Raw genomic sequence first — 22,672 nt, 5'->3', positions numbered from 1 at the left:
TACAGATTATAATAACAGAAGAGAGGCTAGAAAATTTTACAAGGAAATCAAGCAATGCACCCAAGGATACATAACAAGATCAACAGTCTGCAAGGACAAAAATGGGGCAATTATCAGCGAGAAAGAGGAAATAATGAAAAGGTGGAAGGAGCATTTTCAAGAGCTGTTAAACCCAGAAAAAGAACAAAACGAAGATGAAGAGATAATTCACCACACAGCAGAACAACTAGTTGAGCAACCAACATTGGAAGAAACGATAAACGTCATAAAACATCTAAAAAATAACAAAGCACCTGGCACAGATGGAATAACTGCAGAACTGATAAAGAATGGTGGACATGCGCTATGGAGGCGTATCCATAAACTAATCGACCGCATATGGACACTAGAAGTCATCCCAGAAGATTGGAAAGTGGGAATCAAACTTCCTATGTACAAAGGGGGAGACAAACGACTCTGCAAAAATTATAGGGGCATAACAGTTTTAAATGTCATCTACAAGATATTATCAGGAATTATATATAGCCGCCTGGAATCGTTTTCGGAGGAGATTATTGGTGAATACCAATGTGGCTTCAGACCAAAGAGGTCAACTATAGACCAAATACATATGTTAAGAGGTATACATGAAAAATGTTGAACCCTCTGAAGGGTTCCAAAGCTATGGTGAGAATAGATGGAGATATGACGCAGGCCTTTGAGATTGAAAATGGAGTTAGACAAGGGGATGCCTTATCAACAACACTTTTTAATCTAACTTTAGAAGCTGTTGTTAGAAAACTGGATGTAAACGGCTGTATTAATACAAGATCTATGCAAATATGCGCATATGCGGATGATGTTGCCATAATAAGCCGCAACAAAAGGGTATTGAACGAAAAAGTTATAGAACTGAAACGAGAAGCTGCTACGTTTGGTCTATATATAAATGAAAGTAAAACAAAATATATGGAGTGCACAAAATCGAATGAACATGAGAATCTGAAGGTAGACAACCATACCTACAAATATGCCTCCACTTTTCCCTACCTAGGCTCAATAATAAATGACAACAACAACATCAGTCAAGAAATACAAGCACGGATTCTTAGCGGTAATAAGTGCTTTTATGCATACAAAGACTTAATGAAAAGTAAGTTACTGAATCGTGAGTCTAAGCTGAGAATCTACAAAACAGTAATTAGACCAGTGGTCACATATGGATGTGAAACGTGGACCCTCTCAACCACTGATGAAAATCAACTGAGAATATTTGAGCGCAAAATACTAAGGAAGATATTTGGACCAACCCAATGCAGCGATAGTTCGTGGAGAATTAAAATGAACCACGAGCTGGATGAACTAATGCAGAGCGCAGATATTGTCAGATTTGTAAAATCACAAAGACTAAACTGGCTTGGTCACCTAGAAAGAATGCCAGATAATCGAGCTGTAAAAGTAGTTCAGAGATGGAAGCCCCAAGGAAACAGAACAAGAGGAAGGCCCCGTAAAAGATGGATAGACGACGTAGAGAGGGATCTTAAAACCATGAACATCAGGCAGTGGCGAAGGAAAGTATCCGACAGGGCAGAATGGAAGAACATTGTTAAGCAGGCCAAGACTCACAAAGGGTTGTAGCGCCATTAGAAGAAGAAGAAGAAGATTTTAGTAAACTGTTATTTTTGATTTAACAAATATTCTGGAACAAAACTACGCTCTCCTCAGAAAAATGTTCCTAAAACATTGAATAACTTGTCTGAACGGCATATTTTGAGCAAAATAGCTGAGAAAAATAAAAAAGGAGAAACGAAACATAGAAAGTGCAGCGTGTGTACAGTGAATAAAAAAAGAAAAGATACGATTTATGAATGTCTTATTTGTCCTGACAAACCTGGTCTTTGCCTAGGCGCATGCTTCGTAACATACCATGAAGACCGAAAATTACTCTAGTTGGTGTATTTTTTTTACTATTTGATACCTATAACGCTCAAGTTGCTCTTATTGTATTATTTTTAGTGTATGTTTTGTTACTTTCCAAATAAAACATAATTTTTTTGTAGCCTTTTATTTCAAAAATAAGACGCGGATCCGCATCCGTTAGCATTTGGTGTGAAAATTTAAAGTGTGGTGCTAACGGCGCGGATCCGCGTCCTTTTGACATTTGCTCCCAAATGTGGCATATAATGTCTAAAATATCTAAAACATCATATAAAATACCAACAACCAACTCTTATCACTGTTTGTTGAAACAAAGTTCCTAGCACCTGGCATGTTCCTATTAGATTACGTTCGCAGTGAACCTGTTAAACATTTTCCTGTTCTAATTTTTTTTATATAACTATGTTTATTTATAATCTACATCATTACAAAGTATTAAATAAATGTGTTACAGGTTTTGGGCGTGAAGGAGAGGCATCCAATGATGTCTCACCTTAATCTATTTTGGTTTAGTTTTCAAGTAGGTCTTTTGGCCAGATTCTATCTAGTCTTCTTGTGGCTGGACCATTGTTGAATAATTCCCTTACTAGCTCATTTTCACGGTGGATGGTACGTTCATTTTGTGACTCCGTGGCTCGATGGATTTTTCTCTGATGAAAGGAATCTTAAAGTCGTAGTGAAGTATTTGATTACTTACGTACCATGGTGCATCCACTATCGATCTTAGTACTTTAGACTGGAATCTGTGTATGATATTCAGCGACGATGAACAACCTACTAATAGAATTAACAATGTTCGAACACAAAAAAATACACAAACAAACGTGACAGACAAGAACAGAAAGAAAACTAATGAAAAGGAAAAAGAAGGAGTACCAGGAACAAATAATCAAAGGCGTAGAAGAAAATCGGAAGAACAACCAAGTAAGACAATGTTTTAACCCCTTAACGTACACATTAATTTTGAAGTTATGGTCAAAAAATGATCGAATTTTTTTTTTAGTAAAAATGTTTTGTTTTGGTTATAATTGAATAAAAAAAATATTTTCAATGACGTAAAACCTTTACTTTTCGTGGGGGGGGGGTATATGCAAATCCGTTGAAGTTTAAAAATTTTGTTCAGACGAAATACTTTGAAGGTAAATAGTAGTATGATTTATATGAACAATACAAATATTCCAACATATTTTATTGACACACACACACACACACACACAATATTGTATTTTAGATGAATTATAATGAAATTTAGTAAAACAAAAAATACACACATTACTCTAACCTACCGAATATTATATGCAAAATTTACTTACCAAACAATATAATAATATGTTGAAAATAAGGCAAAAATTAGTTCAAATGCAAAAAACAATAAATATCGACTTCAGACGACTTTACACCGGCAAGACAGAACGCTTGTATCAAAACAAAAGTTCGACAATAATATCGGTTATAAATGATGATGATTGCAAATTGCAAGTTATGAGATAATAAATATATTTTAAAGTAACTCAATACTGACTGAGTCATCTATTTTATAATAGAAAAATAATTTAGATATATGCTTACATATGTGTCTTTATACAAATATCCGCTTTGCAAGGCTTGAAAAATTTTATGGATAAAATTTAACCGGCGCCCGTGTCCCAGACGAGCGCGTACAAAATTACCAGTAAGGCGCGCCCGTGTCTGAGACGGGCACGTACGTTAAGGGGTTAAGGAGCTTTAGAGATCAAGGCAGGGTACCAAGCAAAAACGGGAAACAACGACAACTGACAGCTTATTACTGACGACAAGGAAATCGAACAAATCTAGAAGAGGTATATCAACTGTTAAACGACCAGTCTAGCAGAAATACATCACACATAGAAGAGCATATAGCTAAAATAGAAGACCAATATACCCGACATACGAAGAAGTAACCAGAATAATAAGGCACCATGCAGATCCACAGACCCATATACAAGCCAATTCAAGGCATTTGGCGAGAAGAAACAACGCCAGATGAACGAAAAAAAGGGATTATTGTACCAATCCACAAAAAATGAAACAAAAAGCCCTGTATTAACAACATTCTTCTGTACAGTCATATTACAAATACGTTTTTGTTGATGGCGCTTTCTTTAACCAATCTCTAATTAACTGGCCTAAAAATTAAATTAGAGAATTATATACAAATATTAACACATACCACTGACAAAAAACCAACCAGTTTCAGCTATTATTGTAGTAGTAATGGCCTGTGATTAGTCAAAACAAAACTAGTAAACATGCTTTTTTGTAACCCTGTAGTATTTACTAGTTTTTAAGTAGCTGTGTTCTGTGTACTCTACACTCTAGAGTACACAGAAAACTGGAAATGGACATCAATAATACCCAGTTTGGATTCCGAAATGGACTTGGAACAAGAGAGGCGTTGTTTGCACTGAACGTTATGTCTCAAAGATGTCTTGACATAAATCAAGATGTATTCATGTGTTTCATAGATTACAACAAGGCCTTTGATAAAGTGCGGCATGATCACCTAATCAGACTCCTGACAGAAAAGAATTTAGATAAACGAGACATCCGACTAATAGCAAATATGTACTACAATCAGAAAGCAGTAGTGAGAGTAGAGAATAATACCACTGAAGAAATTGAAATAAAGCGAGGTGTGAGACAAGGGTGTATACTGTCACCAACCCTGTTTAATCTCTATTCCGAAGACGTAATGAATAGAACACTCTCTGAGCAATCCGTAGGTATTAAAATAAATGGTGTTAGATTAAACAATCTGAGATTTGCCGACGACACCGTTCTGATCGCAGAAACACTTGAAGAGCTACAGACATTGGTGAATAAGATAGCAGACTGCAGCGAAGAATATGGACTATCTTTGAACATAAAGAAAACTAAATTTATGGTAATATCGAAATCAACACAAAATGTTCAAAATTTATATTTACACAATGAAATTATCGATCGAGTTAGCAAATACAAATATTTAGGCACTTTTATAAATGAAGACAACGATAGCTCAGCAGAAATCAAAATAAGAATAGAAAAAGCCAGATCTATATTCACTAAAATGAAGAGAGTGTTCTGCGGAAGAGATTTGAGCCTTGAAATGAAACTTCGCCTGATGAGATGTTACGTACTTTCTGTGCTGTTCTACGGAATGGAGTCATGGACGTTGAAAAAGATTGATACCAAAAAATTAGAGGCATTTGAACTGTGGATGTATCGCAGAATCCTGAGAATATCATGGACCGAGAGAGTCACAAATGTCGAGGTATTGAGAAGAATGAATAAAGAAAAGGAAGTCATATTTACGATCAAAAAACGAAAACTGCAATACTTGGGACACATTACAAGAGGCGAAAGATATGACCTGCTTCGAATAATTATGCAAGGGAAAATAGCAGGAAAAAGGTCCATAGGAAGAAGACGAAACTCCTGGCTAAAGAATCTACGGGAATGGTATAGCTGTAGCAGCAACGAATTGTTTCGGTCAGCAGTTTCGAAAATACGTATAGCCCTGATGATCGCCAACCTTCGGAACGAAGATGGCACTTGAAGAAGAAGTAGCTAAAACATTAATTAGGCCAGTAGTTATTTCCAGTTTTTAAAAAAATGATTTAAAATATTAAAATTCTAGAATAAAAATAAAATGTTTGCATTTTCCTCTTACTTTTAATTGCTTTGGCATTTATATATGCCAAATCTTTATATTAGCCAAATTATTATAATGGGTGTTTTTTAGAGGTATAGAATTGTAAGTTGGCAACACTTTTTTAACTTTCGTCCATTTTGACAGCTGTCAAGTGATTTATATTTAGTTTGGTTTGGCATTTCAGTATGAATAGACTGACGCCTGAACAACGCTTCCAAATTGCAAATTTATTTTGAAATTCATGGTGTTGTTCGAAATACGTATCGCGCACTACGTCCACTTTATGGCCAACATAATCGTCCATCAGAGCAATTAATTCGATTAGCCATGAAACGTTTTCGTACCACATTTACTCTAAATGATAATACACATCTACAGAGACGTCGTGTAGTGCGTATAGAAGAAGTTGTTGCTGATGTAGAGCGTAGCATAAAGGAAGACCCGAATCAGTCTATCCGCCATCGTGCACAGCACTTTATGGAAGATTTTGCAAAAAGATCTTGATTTGCGTGCTTACAAAATCCAACTCGTGCAAGAATTGAAGCTACACGATCGTCTAGCAAGGTATAGATTCTGTGAATATGCCCAAAACCAGAGTGCCGTTGATCCTGATTTTCATAAGCGAATTTCGTTTAGCGATCAAGCTCACTTTTGGTTAAATGGCTATGTCAACAAACAAAACTGTCGTATTTGGAGTGAACATAATCCTCAAGTGTATGTTAAGACACCATTACATCTAGTAAACTGACTGTTTGGTGTGCTTTGTGGGCTGGTGGAATCATTGACGTACTTCTTAAAAAACGATCCTGGCCAAAACGTTACAGTCAATAGTGACTGCTATAGAGAAATGATTACGGACTTTTTCATTCCTCAATTGAACCATGATGTGGTTGTGGTTTCAACAAGATGGCGCAATATGTCACACCTCGTGCCACAATTGGTTTATTGAAAGGAACGTTTGTAAACGCGTATTTTCACGTTTCGGACACGTGAATTGGCTTCCAAGATCGTGCGATTTAATAACGCCAGACTATTTTTTGTGGGGATACGTAAAATCGCTAGTCTCGTTGATAAGCCTGAAACGATTGACCAGTTGGAGAACAACATTTGCCGCGTTATTGCCGATATACGGCCATAAGTGTTGAAAAAAGTCATCGAAAATTGGACCACTAGATTAAACTACGTTAGAGTCAGCCATGGCGGTCATATGCCAGAAATCATATTTAAATTATAATGCCAAAGATTATGTTTTGAGAAAAGTCAATTTCATGTCAATTTATAAAAAAATTATCTTTGTTTTATTCCATTTCAAAATTCTATACCTCTACAAAACACTATTTATAGTCCAAAAGAGAAAAAAAACCAAATAAAATCAACAAAATTAGTCTAAATATTTAGATTATTTTGTGACAAAAAAAAAATCGGTTGCCTGTAAAGTCGGTTTTACGGGCGAAGATTTTACGTGACAACGTCTTTTTCTCGGTAGAATATTTATTGATATGAATATTATGAAATTGCACAATAGGAACAAGGAATTGAATGAAAATAAGAATTGCACAAATTTTAACTATAGAAATATATTTTGTTTACTAAAACATTGTACATGTAAACTTAAACTTAACTAATTTCTATTTGAGTGTATATATTTATTTTTTTCAGTTATAAAAAATTACTATTTCCAATTGTGTCTACCAAGTATGGTCACATGTATTTGCCTACATATTAAATAATAATAAGTACAGATAATGTTATGTGACGTTCACTTCTGATTATATATATTTTAATATTTTTAATTTTAAAGAATCAATTTGAAAATCAAAACACTTATTCAGATCGAAGGTTCAAATTTTTGCTAAATAAATTTGAAATTAATTAAAATTTGTAATTGTAAATGGTAAAGTTGAAAATTAAAACATTTACTAAAATTGGAATTGGAATTTTAAAGATAGGACGTCTAAGGTGGGTAGGCCATGTTATGCGGATGGAGCAAACCGACCCAGCTAGAAAAACGCTCCTTGATAGACCTATTGGTCAAAGAAGAAGAGGAAGACCCAGAACAAGATTCCTAGATAACATCGATGAAGACATGAGAAATATGGAAATACGTGCTTGGCGGAGGAAGGCGATGGATAGGGACGACTGGAGAAAAATTCTTGGGGAGGCTAGGACCCACACAGGGTTGTAAAGCCAAAATGATGATGATGAAAATTGGAATTTGAAATTCTTGCTAAACACAGTTAAATTCTAACTCCGCGCGTGGTGATTGGTCAGTTTAGTTCGTTTGTTTGGTCGCCCTGTTTTGACAGGTTAGAAGTTATAATTTGTTATTTTAAATGTTTGACTAGCAATACTCGCTGTTTCTTCTCAATCGACTGAATTACGATTGATTGCAGAGTGATTTAAACTAATAATTTACTTAACACTATCAACATTTGTCAATAGTATGACATAACCTATAAACTCAGTTTCTCAACTTTTGTGTCAATCTAACAATTAATCAATCAATCATAGTTTACGATAATGAAATATTAGTGTACAATTATTTACCTTTATTGTTGTAGTTGTTGTAAATGACGAATCTAAGCACTCCACATTTTCACTACAGACACAGCTGACGATACTTTCAACGATTTTCAACTTTAGCGATTCAACGCGCCTAATTCTCTAGTGCCGCGCGCAGCGGACCGATCATGTTTGAGTGGGAGAGAGACGCAAGGCATTCGCCGGTCCGGCGGGCCTCTCTCTCGTTCGGTGACTCACTGTAACAGACGTGAGCGGGCGTTACACTTTTTCTTAAATGACTCCGAGCCACAACCTAATTTAAGACGTTGTCACGTCAAAAAGAAGGTACACGTGAAGATAAGGATTGCAGTGTTCTTTCTATAATGGCTTTGGTAATATTTTTGAATCAATTGTTTATAATTTTGGATTATATTTTAGAGATTGCATTCAAGAGTCTGATACCTCTATTTTTATTTAATTTACAAGATATACATTTCAAAAGAAATTGTATCTACTTTGACGAACTTTTCAGATCCGTTTGCCGTGGTGGATCAGTCCACTGGTTTTTCCAATTTCTGGCCTTATTATAACCTAGCTTCCAAGCTGCACTATCCATAGTGTCTGTCCAGTTATTTATTTCCTGTGTTCTTTAAATACCAAAACACGTGCCTCGGATAAGGACGGATATTTTATATGATATATGAGCCTGGAGCCCTAACTCAGGTGGTCAAAGAACTTGAATCCATAAATATCGATATAACTGCCTTAAAAGAAATTAGATGGACTGGAGAAGGCATACAAAAAAGACTAATAAATCTGTAGTATTTTTCATCAGAAGAGAACAGGACTACCGATTCGGCACAGGCTTCATAGTCAAGGAAAATCTTGTGGGGTCAGTCATCCTTCAAACCCGTTAACGAAAGGTTTTGTTATATCAGACTAAAAGGACAACTCCATAACTATTCCCTAATTGTTGCCCATGCACCGATATGAAGAGCAAGTAAGAGACAACTTTTTTTGAGAAACTAGAGGAACTAACAAATAATCTCCCCAAACAGGACATGCATATTACCTTGGGAAAAGCAGCATACAGACTAACTATAGGTAACCATAGTCTCCAAGATGATAGTAACGATAATGGAACAAGATTAATAAACTTTGCAGCATCCCACAACCTACTAACAAAATCAACAATGTTCGAATACAAGAAAATAAACAAAGAAACGTGGGTCTCCTACGACGGCGTCACAAGAAATCAGATCGATCATGTTTTGGTAAATTCCAGGAGGGGTAGTAACTACTTAGAGGTAAGAAGACTAAGAGGGACATAAGGATCATTTTCTTGTAAAAACGAAGATAACAAGAATAGCGTCCCAAAAAATCCACAAGAATACGCCAATAGCATTATGGAATACCGAAGTTCTGAGGGATAATAAGACAAAGCAGAAATTTCAGAAGGCTATACAGATAGCGCTAACACAGAGAAAGGATTATAACAACATATACACTGCCTGGGAAAATATAAAATTAACTTTGACAAGCGTATCAGATAAAGTACTAGGGCACACAAAGAGAACAGCAAAAAAATGGTTCGATGACGATTGACATATCTGATATGACGAAGTTTATATTTATCGGGAACACTAGCATTACCTGTTGATTGAACGCCAATATGATAGTAATTTCTATATCTTCTTGCAATTTAAATCGAGACAAATTTATTGGCAGCGTAATTTGTTTCCCTCGCTAAATAAGACTCCCATGTTTTATTGCTTTGATGCTAAATATTGATCGGGATTTTATGACTGATAGGTTTCGTTAAGTGATGAATGTCTGGCGCCAGCCTTTGGTGAGAAATTTTAATAGATTTTTTATTTAATACATTTTATCAGATATGTATAAATTCTTAGTCTAACATAATTTTAGTTGCTTAAAATAAATCGCATAGTGAATAGAGCATATACTGTATTTATATAAAACAGCTACAATTTTATCCATCATATACGCGGCAATATTTATAATTGAAAAAATGTAATTTCAAAAGAATATTTGTTTTATTAATCAAGTTCTGAATTTCCAAAAACCATATTGGTTCACAGTAAAGATCGAAAACCAAATAAAAGAAAAGGAAAAGGCTTACTATAGGTGGCTAACCACAGGGGATCAAGTAAGCAAAAAAGACAAAAAAAGAGAAAAAAAAACAATTTTAGCAAAAAAAATGTAAAGCTAATGTCGATTTCTTAATGAGAAGCCCAAAAGCAAAGAAGGCATGGAAAATGTTGAGGAAATTCAGACAGAATGCCCATGAAAGGGTAAACATAGAACAAATACAAATGGATGAATATTTAACAATGTTTATTTGATGAAAATATACTGAAGGAATGGAAAATGAGCTACTTAAGCTCCTTACATAAAAAGGGAAAAAAAAGACCCAATAATTGTACAGAAATATGCCTCGCACCTTCTCAAATTCAAATTCATTTATTGATGTAATTTTGCCAGTAGCCTAACACGCGTCAAAATAAAAGCAGAAGAATAGTTCTACTAAAAAAATCTTAAATTCTAATTACATAAAAACACATATTAGATTGATTTAAAATCATAGTTTAAAATTGAAATTTCAGATATTTCTCACTACTATAAAATACATTTTTTATTAAATTTCCTTAATTTTATTTTTAAACTGAGTTTTGGGAAGATCCTTTACGTTATCAGGCAATTTATTATAAAATTTAATTTCCCAATACCCTGATCCAGTTTGACACCTCTTTAGCCTCCAGTAGGCTGGAACAAGATCACATTTGTGTCTAGTGTTATGATCATGGACCTCTTCATGGGTCCCAAAGTGCCCCCACTTCTCTTAAAAAACATAAGGGTCTTATATTTATACAAGGAGGACACAGTAAGAATTTCCAGAGTCTCGTAGGCCAATCTGCAATCGTCCTAAACCCAAGGCCTGTAAGAACTCTTATAGCCTTACCTTGACCCCAGATCTTCTGTGGATAAGGTGTATGTGAAAAGCATTAAAGAAAATATAGAGGAAAAGCTGCAGACTTCAGAAGAACAGTGGTTTTCGTCCTGGACAGTAAAGTTTGGATAATAGATTTTCTATAAAACAGCTTATAGAAAAAAGAATAGCGTTTAACACTGAATTGTACATTGTTTTTGTGTACCTCCGACAGGGCTACGATAGTGTTCAAGTCAACCATCTGTGGAAAGCAATGAAAAGTCAAGAGTAGATTATACCATCATAAATGCCATAAAATCACTTTACCGAGACAATGAGTGTATGAATATGTGATGAATGTAGAATAAAAGTCAGTCAAAATGACTCAAAACCATCTAAAGTCTACAAATGACTTCGACAAGGTTGCTGTCTGTCACCAACCTTATTTAAACTTTATATAGATGAAATACTAAAAAACTGGAACAAGAAATGTTTACAGATGGGAATAAAAATTGACAACTATATCCATAACATTTTGTTAGCCAATGAGCAAATAATTTTAGCAAAAGACAAAGAAGACATTGTCTACATGATAAAAAAGCTGGAAGAAGAATTTGAAATATGAGCTTTGGGAATTAATAAAATAAAATGCAATACATGTTCATTGTAAATACCACAGAAGAGCCAGAGAAAAATAACAAATCAATAAAACAAACAAATGAATATAAGTACTTGGGAGTAATACAGTAACAGATGTAATAAATAAAATAAAGAAAGGAAAGACAATAACAGGACATGCCATTAAACAATAGATAGATATGCTGCCAACTTCTTTACCCTACACAAATGACAACGAAATGTTGACCTTTGAGACAACATGTACAATTTACTTTAGTATCCAAACCACCAAAGGAAGCTTTCTCAGTTGTTTATGTACCAAAAATATAATATCTTGGATTATAGCAGCACTACTATCAAGAAAATATCAGGGAGATTGACCAGAACAAGGAAAATTTGGGAACTTGGGCAGAGCATAGCAATCGCTTAAGCTGATTAATAATGTAAGTCACCACCTTCAGCAGTAAAAGATCGAGAAGAATAACATAAATAATATTTGGGTTAACACAAAGGTAACAGATCTAACAAGCAAATTACTTATGAACCTAATTTTTAGAGCACAAGATTATAGGTCAATCATATGTAGAGTAGTAGCTACAGTAGACACCCAGAAACTCTACCTTTTAAATATGGATCTTACATCCACAAATTACAAAGCCTTGATAGATATGATAAAAAAATTATCCATTGAGTCCTTGTTTAGATGAAGCATTACGATATTGCTAGGACAATATGAGGACTCATACAATGAGGAAACTTTCTTGAATAAAGCAATCTAATTTAGATATGTCAAAAAATAATCTCTATGCATCATCCCTCAAAATGGTTAAATACGTCTAAAAATCATCCACACACTTTTTCTTAAACTTGTCACGAATATTATAGCATGGTGAACAAAATAATATACTGCCTATTATTGAAAATAACTCCAAAAGTACAAAATTTACGTACTTACATATACTTAGCAGATATTTATATTTTTTTTATTTATTCTTTTAAGGAATCAAATTTACTATGTAATTGATGAAAGTAAAAATACAAGGTGTTCAATTTAAGATAAGTAGGATATTAGCAAATATGGCCCCAGTTGAGCCTTGATCTAGGAAAGTACCAAAGCAAATAATGATTGGATGATCAGGTCATTGTAACATTAGTTTGTGTGTTATTATCAAGTGTTACAAAATGAGTTAGAAAGTATAAAAAAACATACAATACTTATCCCAATAAAAAAAAATAAGAGAAAGTTACATAGTTTTAATAAAAGTTATATACCTACTTGGTTGTTTAAAAAAAAGTTGAATTAAGTACTTAGTAGTTATATTTGTAAAACTATTTTTCTGTTTCCTGAGTGTAGATTTTTTCCTGTTTCCTTATTAAATTGGTATTGAAATTCTTTTTTAAACAGTAGGTAAATCAAATACAAAAACATATTAAATCAATGGTCAAGTTACTAGGTAGTTATACCAAATTCTGCAAAAATATAGTTTTTTTTTTGTTTAAACCTACTGTCAGTATTAATAAACACAATTAAAGACTGCTGTGTTAATCAGTCTCGAAAAATTTGATGGAATTTATAAATGTTTATGTTATTGTAAATAGAAAATCTATGTTGTGTTTTAATGTACTTCCTGTATATATAAATATTTATTCAAATAAACCCTAGAACTGAAAATGTCTGATTTGTGTGAATCGTTTAAGTTACCTAATTTTTAATTTTTACTTTGAAACAATATGTAGGTATAGATATATGGATCCAAAAACTAAAACAAATGAAACTGAAACATTATGTATTTTATCACTTACCTTAGGAAAAGTGAGAATATTCAGGTGAATTGTTTCTACTTTTCTGAACTGTGTTCCTTACTTGTTGTAGAAATACATAAAAGTCTAACACCAATTCAAAAATACAAATATTTTTCAAAATTTCGTTAAATCCGTCGGCACATCACTTGAGAAAATCGTATCACATCTGACATTTACTACTACCAGGGTCAACCTATAAAATAAAATCAAAATAACAAAATTAAATTAAGCAGTTCTGCCAATATTACGTTCAGAACAAATACAAACGATTTGCTCACAAAAAAACTATAATTTTTTTTTCTAACGTTGGCTACAGATAATCACTATTGACATAAACGTCAAAACTTGACATATTTACCTTCATTATTTTTGTGCAAATGTATAAAAAATATTAATTTTTGGACTAAAATATCATGGAAGAATGTATAAAATTACAGAATTTATTGTGTATCTCTATATAATATATGCTGCCAATGGTAAGACTACAAAACTGGCTATTAACTTTCATATGTTTCATTTAATTTTTAAAATTAAATTTAGAATTTTGTATAAATAGATTTTATGACTTTGTTGTAAAAGTTTCGTATTTTATGAATAAATCGTAGGCCTATACTTTAATAAATTTCATCATAGTGTCGGTTATTGTTTTTCATTTCTTTATAGTATTTATTTTTGTGTATTGAGCTATTCTGTTCTTTTCCTTTGTGTTTTTATGTATTTTGTTTACTCGCAATTAAAATGTTTATTGTCATGTTTAATTTAATCTTCAGAGTTATTGGTTGTTACCTACTTATTCACATATTTTTTAATATTGATTAAGGCCAAAAGTACTAAGATGCATAAACACATTATACTAAAACAAACTCCACAAAAAAAGAGGAAAACAATAGTGTGAGAACCACAAGTAAGCCAATAGTGACACTGAAACAAAGCCAAATAAAAAATTCAGTACACGTTGGAGACAGTGGAAATGGAAATCTACAAAAAACTAGTACACATAATAGATCAATGATAAGATAAGAAATAAATCACAAAATTATAAAGACCTATAATAAAGAAAACGAGACACTGTTTTGAAGTTTTGAACATGTTTTACACTATTTTGTATTGTAGTGCCTGTGAATTTGAAATATTAGAGTACTTATACTTTTTGCTTATTTGTGAATTTGAATAATTTGATGTTGTTTTATAACATTCAGATATATTATTTTTGTTTCTAGGTGAAATAGTAAGAGAAATTTCTGTAAATATTGGTAAAAACATTACAATACCATGTCTTCTTCACCAGACCAGAGATGTAATGTGGGTGAGAGAAGGCAGAGAAGATCAGCAGCATGCCAGGATGTCTGTACTGGAAAATGGAGCTTTGTTTATCTCTCAAGTTGATAGAAATGACACTGGTGTATATGCTTGCAGCAGAGAAAATGTTGTCAACTCAGATGTTACAGCAAAAGTAAAACTGACAGTAAGAAGTAAGTTTGATTTACAATTGTTTTATTTGTCCAGCTTAAAATATTATTTATTCTTCATTGTCTTTTAATTTTCAGCTCCCCCACCTGCATTGGCCAATGTAGTTGTAAGACCTAGTACTATTCTAGCTCTTCTATTATGGGAAGTTGATGGTACTGGTGGATATCCTATTATAAATTTTACAGCACAATATAGACTGGGTTTTACCAATAATAGTTGGATACCAATCCCACCTAATAATATTCCACAAAATTCCGTAAGTTAAGACCAGTTTTTAACAACTTAAGTCCTTAAAAGCGAATGGCAAAAACAATAGAAGATTATTATCATTTTTGTTCATTTGCAATTAGTATTAGCACTATCAACTTTTTTGTGCAAGTATGTATAACAGTATTCCAAATTGTTGGCAAACAGAAATCATATTCTCTTCTAGGCATGCCCTATCATTGTTGCTATCATAAAATATGTTATCTGTCTATTTCATCCGAAATATAGCATATAGTTCCATGTCTAATATGTGGACATCTTCAACTTCTGTGTCTATATGGAGTAGATAGTAGATTTATGGGGTTAAAAAACTTAAACAATTTTAATGTATTTGATTACTGTACTTAATTATTTATAAGCTATGGTTTTTAGAGACAAATTGATGTGTATAATCTTAGTCCCAATACAACATACCAATTCAGAATTTGGGCAACAAATCAATTAGGAAAAGGTGTCATAACTGAAGTGTACGGTACTACACTATGTGTATATACAGAGCAAGGTAAAAAATATTAAAACACTATATTTTTATAACTTCATTTGACCAATTATCTGGTAAAGTAATAAGCTTTCTTTTTAGTTTATGTTATATATAAAAACATTAAAATAAGTCATTTTTAATTGTGGTTTTATTCTAATTAAATATAGTATCTAATTAGTTTTTTCTGTTATTCAAGTTCTCTATTTTTAAAATCTTGTCACACATCTTTTTCTTTGTTGTTGTTGATTTTATTTTTCATTCTGATAGTTTTAGTAGTCTACTGATTTTATTCAAAATATTTAACTGCTTAGTCTTATATATTTTAATTATTAGAAGGCATGTTTTGTAGCAGTGATATAAACAATTGTATTGTCTTTTGTTGAAATAGTTGAAAATTGGTGAATTGTAGATTGTACCCACATCCCTCTCCAAACTGAGATGGAAATATGGTTTGTATGTTCACAACAACTATATTTATGACTTTAAAATAGATATTAGGGCCTACTTGAGCGTCTTGTCATCGAAGTTTTGCTATAACAGCTACTTAGACTTTTGTCTTTGCTGCACTATTTGTGATTACCAATTGGACCTTTTCAGTGCTTGCTACAAGACAGTCCAATAAGTTCTTGGCACACAAAAGAAAAACAAAAATTTTAGAAAGATTGCCATTTATTTTTCAACATAGACAGACTCCTTTTAGTTCGATAATGATGCTCCAACTTCTTTAAACTCATCTGAAAAATAAGTTTTCTTTAGATCTACAAAGGTTCTTTGCTTGTGGCCTCTGTGGCGGCGATGACCTCTTCATTCGACTTAAATTTCTGCCCAGCAAGTGCCTTTTTTAAGTTTGGAAACAAAAGGAAGGCGCATGTGACCAAATCTGGAGAATACAGTGGATGGAGCAACAGTTGGTTGTCAAATGTGGCCGTGGCGGTGGAGGTGTGTATGCCGATGCGTTTTCATGGTGCAAGACACTTTTTTCTTTGCCAAATTGGACCGTTTTTCTGAAATTGGGCGTCGAATCGGCTCAATAATTTGGCCCACTAGATCTCTTTGGTGGTTTTTGCCTTCTCTGGGTAGTTGATGTAAATCACACCTTTTAAATTTCCGAAAAAGGGTGGCCATCATCTTTCTGGCTAATAAGACGGTCTTCACCTTCTTCTGACCACGTTCGCCAGGTGATATCCACTGTTTCAACTGTTTGTTTTGTTTGCTTTGTTGATGGTCACGAAACGATGCAGAAACTACTTCAGATTACGCTTAAATAACGTTAAACACTGCTCTGAAGTTGCGCTTGTCGGAAATGAGCAAATGTGGCATCCATCGCACTGAAAACTTTCTGATGCTCAAAATGTTATTGCAGGATATTGTCCACATTGCAGGATAAATGCAGGATATTATCCACAGTCTTTTAGGTGCCTACTGTCTGCTAATAATCGGCGGGCTGCTAATACGAGATCGTGGATTTTTGTCATGTTATCCTTGGCAGCCGTTTTCGGGGCGCCTGGGCGTGGCCCATCAAAAACCGACGTAGGCCACACTGAAACACGATTTACCAATTTTTGACAGTCGCCATTGAAGAAAAACGCGATTTTATTGTAAATGGTTCTACCGTTGAAATAAATAAATAAATAAATAAATAAATAAAAAGAGTCGCCATACACAGCATCCAAGCGGTCTTTAATTCCGCTGCGCAATATTACTTCCAAAAACAAGAATCGAATCAACAACCGATATTACTATTTTTCCATTTTTCTGAAAGCCGCGTACACGATCACTTCCACACGCGATCAAAACAAATCTGAGTCCGTTTCAGCTTAAATTTCTACAATACAATGTATTACACAATAGTAAATTCTGTCCAAGCGGAATATGGTTATTCCTGGCAGAGCCCGCTATATTGGGAGGAGGCTAATGAAATCTGGATGTCGTCTGATACTTGAAATCGAGCCGTCCTTAGTTTCCACTCTATCGTGCTTACCTCACAAAATGAGCGATGACGACCAAGTATAAAGATTTCTCCTACCACGATAAGGTCGTACTTATCAGAGTAGAAATCAATGTATATATTAATTACATTTATGTAGATATCAAACATTTAAGTAGCTAGCATATACAGGGAGACTGATTATTGTCAAGAAGCTTAGTAGATCTGTTGTAGTAAAAAATACAAAAAACGTTATTTACAAAAATTTCAGACATGTTTAAACTCCACATTTTAAAATTAGTTGCAGTATGATTTTGTAAAATAAATTCACGAAATGTTATATTAATTTAAACAAATAATAATTTTTGTGTAACGATGCGCACTTTGAACTCTGAGTGTAAGGATAATAAAGGAGTGAAGGACTTTCTATGTAAAGTGTTATTGTTCAATATAATCATGAATTAAACTGATAAAATATGTGGACAAATATCATTAGAGAAAGAAACTTATCGGCAATTAAATATGTCTATATGCTACCACCAATTTTTAATACTTTTTTCACGGTGCTTTGTGATCTAACAGAGCTAGATCTCCGAGGGCTCTAACGAGCCCCTTGGTTTCTTAGCAACTCTTTGCAAGGGGGGTGATGGTATTCTCCCGAAATCTCTTTTTATCTTCGGGTGTTGCCGGTTTTCTTGGAATTTGCTATGGTCCATGTCCACCAGCCATTTTTGCCCTTTTCACTATCTTCCTTTGTTGTGCTCTAGATTGGCGTTTTTGAGATTTATACTTATTTATTTTTTAAATTTAAAAATCCGAAATTATACTTTATAATTTCGAATTTTCAAATTGTAAATAATAATTCTTTGGTGTATGTGCTAAAAAGCAATTCTAGCGTACTAACGAAATAAGGAATTGTTTTTTGATCGAAATACCTTGAAATTTTTTGGGCTTTCTCTCCCAGTGGTTGACTTTTAATTAATTTTATTTACAGTTTATAAGAAGAGAGTTTTAATTATATTATTTGTAAATTTGGACGTTTTAAATTAAAAATTTTAATCACAATATTTTTTTTAAGATTCAGTTATTAAAAGTTATAATAATATTTTATTTTCTTAAAAAAAATATGGTAGCATTTGATCCCTAATTTTATAAAATGCAAAAATTTAATGCTAAGCATTCTACGACCACGCGGCATCTACATAAGAAAATATCTAAAGTTGCATTTGTTGCTCCACTCTTTTATATTTTAGAAGCAGTAATAGCCCTGACATGACCGCTTGCTAGTGGCAGAATAAGGAACTAAAATCTTGTTCAACTTCTTCTCTGTAATGTGTATAACTTCTGCCGAGGGACTAAAAAATGGCAGGGAAAGATACTTCTATATGCTCCATATTCTTTGATAATAAGTTACAACTTTTTATCGTTGTGATGAGGAAGTGAAGCAGATTTCAAATTTAGAATAAAATGTATGGTTATCTGTTTAATAAAAAGATATAGCTTTGATCTGGCACGCGTTATAAAACACTCTGTAAGATTGTAACTAATTTTAAAATATGACGTTAAAGCTATCTACAATGTTTGTAAATAACTTGTTTTTTGAATATTTTACTACAACAGATCTCCTGAACTTCCCCATGTTTATCAATAGTATCCATAAGTATATAACAATATAAAAAAAAATTATTTTTCGATAATAATAATAATAATTTTTTAGAGCTTGCCAGATATTTCCTAGATAATGCTGATAAGTTTGATACAACAGTTTGGGCTATTGCAGTAGGAATTGTAATGGGTACCTTGGTTTTGCTTGGTTTAGGTACTTGTTTTCTTCTATATCAAGAATGTAAAGTCCCTGGAGGTAAGTAAAATAATTTTTGAATTTGTAAGTTAATAATATAATGAAATATTGACGAATAGATTACTGAAATAATCACATTGATACACAAAGGAGAGCAATATGAAACTACAAAAACAAGGTATAATACTGTTATTTACGTGGACTCTAATATAGTACTGCCAGGATGTATTTAAAGACAATCAAAACCTGAGACATATCCACCAGAAATGTGACTAGAAGAAGAAGCTCAAAGAATATAAGTGAAGGCGAAGTAAGCCTGGTTATAAATAAACTCAACAATGAACTAGGTCCAGATACGATAAGACCAGAAATGCTCAAAGTTACAGAAGAACTCGTAATTACATTGCATCGCTTCCTCTTTAATCCTATATATCATTCTAGACAAAGGCCCACTGAATATTAATCCGAGGATGCAATACCTCTAAGAATTTCATTTAAAATATGGCTAGTTGCCCACAAGATTGAGGCCAAATGTCAAATGACAGTCAACTGTCAAATTGGTTTTGTCGATTTATAAACATTTACAGATTAAATCTAATAATTTCTTAATTTTTAAAATTTTTTGAAAACTACATTCGGATTGAACATCTCATCTTCATCATCATCTTCCTTTTCTTCCTCATTATCCTCTTCCTCCCCTTCCTTTTGATTTTCTGTTTTGTTCCGTTTCGTTTCGTTCCTTCTCCGTTAAATATTTTATTGGAGGCCATTTACTCTGAATATAAAAATAACTTAGTCATTTTGGATACAATTGTGCCCATCGAGTTTGAGGTATACTTCTTTATTTAAAAAAGTTAAATTTCAATAAAACATATTCACAATTATTTAGAGTAACACTACTTCCAACATTGCACTGATATATAAACCCCAATTGACTTTTATTCAAACTAATATTTGAAGAAACAAGTACACTTACCTCTTACGAACAATGCATTTCTCGCCATATTGCTTTTGACATTAATTTAATGCTGAACATTTAAGTATTTTTTTTAATTTGGTTATTTATGAATAGTTATAGAGGAACAGGAGATCATCGAGCTGGTTCCGAATATAATCCTGAATCCGGGATTCGATCCAAACAACGTTTCCGATCAACTTCCAGATGAAAATTCGAACAGTGAAACGCCTTTACGATTAAACAATAATACAGTCGTACAACCTAATCATTGTTAATTTTAAGAACTGATAAGGCCAGTCGTTTGCTGTAACAAATATCCTTTATGTTCTACAATATTTTGTAAGATAAAACATGTTCCAGATATACAGCTTCCTTTATTGTTGATACTTAATTTGTTACAGCAATTTAATGTTTTGCTTGATAGCAATTATTTAAACATTTTGTGTGTTTATTTATTTATTTATTATAAGATTAGACTGTGGGTATATTTTTTAAGTAAACTGTTTATTTGCAATCTACTGTAAAGTTGGCATGGCAAGATCGTCCTGTAAAGTAAGAGCGATGTTACATAATGTTATTTTCAATGGTAACTAGTAAAGGGAGAATGAAGCATCTTTTACTGATCTAACCCCCAGTTTATTTTGATCTCTAATTCTAATCTTTTCAACTATTAAAGTGTGTTCCTTGCTTATTCGGCACCCGTGCCTTAAGAATGAGCCCATTTGATATTTACAAAAACAATGATACAATTACTTACTCGATATTCAGAATCTTGACCCAGTTCAATATTAAATAATAATGGATATTATTTCGTGTTAATTAATCTTTAAAATACATAAAAAAATCTTAATAATTTCTCTCATTATACCACACTACATCATTAACCACTTAATGTACACATTAATTTGGAGTTTACCGATGTATACCTTGTTACCAAGATATAGTAATACCTTATTTCCTTCCTTTTTGTAATTTTTTCATATATTTCTGATGATAAAGTTGTAAAATTTAGTTCAAAAATATTTTGTGCACCGGCCTATAATATGAACTGTAAACTTTGCAAATGTAACTCAGAAAACTCTACTACTTGACAGAAACGAAAATAAACTAAAGTACAGTTACATCTAAAACTCAACATAAATTGTGATAAGAACAAAACATGAGTAATTCATCCGTCAGGGATATCTATAACATGGTAAAAAATAATGACATTATAAATTCGTCATGAACGGGTCAGAAATGTATAGTAACTATTACAAAATTAGTCTCCCTTCATATTCTGTATCAACGTCCACAATGAAGTGTTATACCGAGTGATAAACCCGTGATCTATGCGATTGTTTCCTGATAAATAGTGTTGCTAAGCTCAGGAAAACAAAAAGCAGCAAATGGAACTTTGCCACTTGGCAAAAAACAGCAGAAAACAGTAAAATAGTAATTTCAAAACATAAAATCTTATAGTCAATACCTGGTTTTTCTTATTTTAATTATTCTCAATAATTGTTCTTCTATATTTTTTATGTATTTTTTTATATTTAGTCTACTTAGAACTTCTTCATGTGTTTTTCGTGCAAGGAACTTTTAAAATTATCCTGTACACCAACATTTGAAGTGCCTCCAACTTGTTCAGACTCTTATAGTCAACGTTTTGACTCTATAGAGAACAGCAGACCAAACAAAATATTTTGTAAATTTAAATCTCAGTTTGATATCTATCAGAATAAACTATGCATCTTGCAGAAACTATCTCTAGCTTGAAAAATTTTCGCTTTAATTTCTTGTTTTGTGTCAAGCTTGATAAATAATCTGCTAGATAATCCAGGAGCCAAGGTATTTGTAAAGATTTACCTGTTCTAATATCTTCCCAATTATCTTTTTAGGTAAAGGGACATTCTGCCTCTTTTTGATTATCATTATCTTTTTTTTTTCTCGTTAATCTTAGTAGAAGGTAAGCTACTTAGGTACACTTTGACCTTTGACCCCGCATCAATTAACTTTTTATGGAGGCTTCGGCTGTGACATCACCGGCGCTTCCACTAAAAGTTAATTCATGAGGGGTCAAAGGTAAAAGTGCACTCAAGTGGCTTATCTGCTACTAATCTTCATTCCAATGTTTCGACAAACATCATTAAGTTGATTTAAGACTCTATAGATGGAGTCATCTGCATATGTTATATAGAAGTTTGTACTGTATTCATTTTTATGAATACTCTTACTTATACTAATATTTCTGGGTATTTGAGCGTCAATCCTAATCTTGACACTTTGCCTCCAATATAAGTATCTTGTTAATATGAGGTCTTTATCATCTAAATTAATGTTCTGT

The 22,672-nt window shown here is 32.9% G+C and overlaps 1 protein-coding gene across 1 annotated transcript; it reads left to right on the top strand.

The window, feature by feature from the left end:
* The first annotated feature begins 13,780 nt into the window (after positions 1-13,780).
* LOC140448588 (protein turtle homolog B-like) lies at positions 13,781-22,267 on the top strand. The gene is made up of 6 exons (XM_072541673.1): positions 13,781-13,918; positions 14,663-14,914; positions 14,990-15,168; positions 15,552-15,681; positions 19,305-19,448; positions 20,461-22,267. The coding sequence occupies exons 1-6, from the start codon at positions 13,864-13,866 to the stop codon at positions 20,619-20,621; spliced, it is 921 nt and encodes a 306-aa protein (XP_072397774.1). The 5' UTR covers positions 13,781-13,863; the 3' UTR covers positions 20,622-22,267.
* The last annotated feature ends 405 nt before the right edge of the window (positions 22,268-22,672 follow it).

This window comes from Diabrotica undecimpunctata, chromosome 8, assembly GCF_040954645.1.
Source record: "Diabrotica undecimpunctata isolate CICGRU chromosome 8, icDiaUnde3, whole genome shotgun sequence".
NCBI lineage: Eukaryota > Metazoa > Arthropoda > Insecta > Coleoptera > Chrysomelidae > Diabrotica > Diabrotica undecimpunctata.
The sequence above is the reverse complement of the archived record's forward strand: the minus strand, read 5'-3'. Positions and strand labels throughout refer to the sequence as shown.

What these genes read in the sequence shown, in the direction of transcription:
- LOC140448588 (XM_072541673.1), top strand. Translation starts at nt 13,864, where the DNA reads ATGTATAAAATTACAGAATTTATTGTGTATCTCTATATAATATATGCT. An exon ending in AGTAAAACTGACAGTAAGAA is followed by an intron (nt 14,915 to 14,989) that starts GTAAGTTTGATT and finishes TTTAATTTTCAG; the next exon opens with CTCCCCCACCTGCATTGGCC. An exon ending in ATGTGTATATACAGAGCAAG is followed by an intron (nt 15,682 to 19,304) that starts GTAAAAAATATT and finishes ATAATTTTTTAG; the next exon opens with AGCTTGCCAGATATTTCCTA.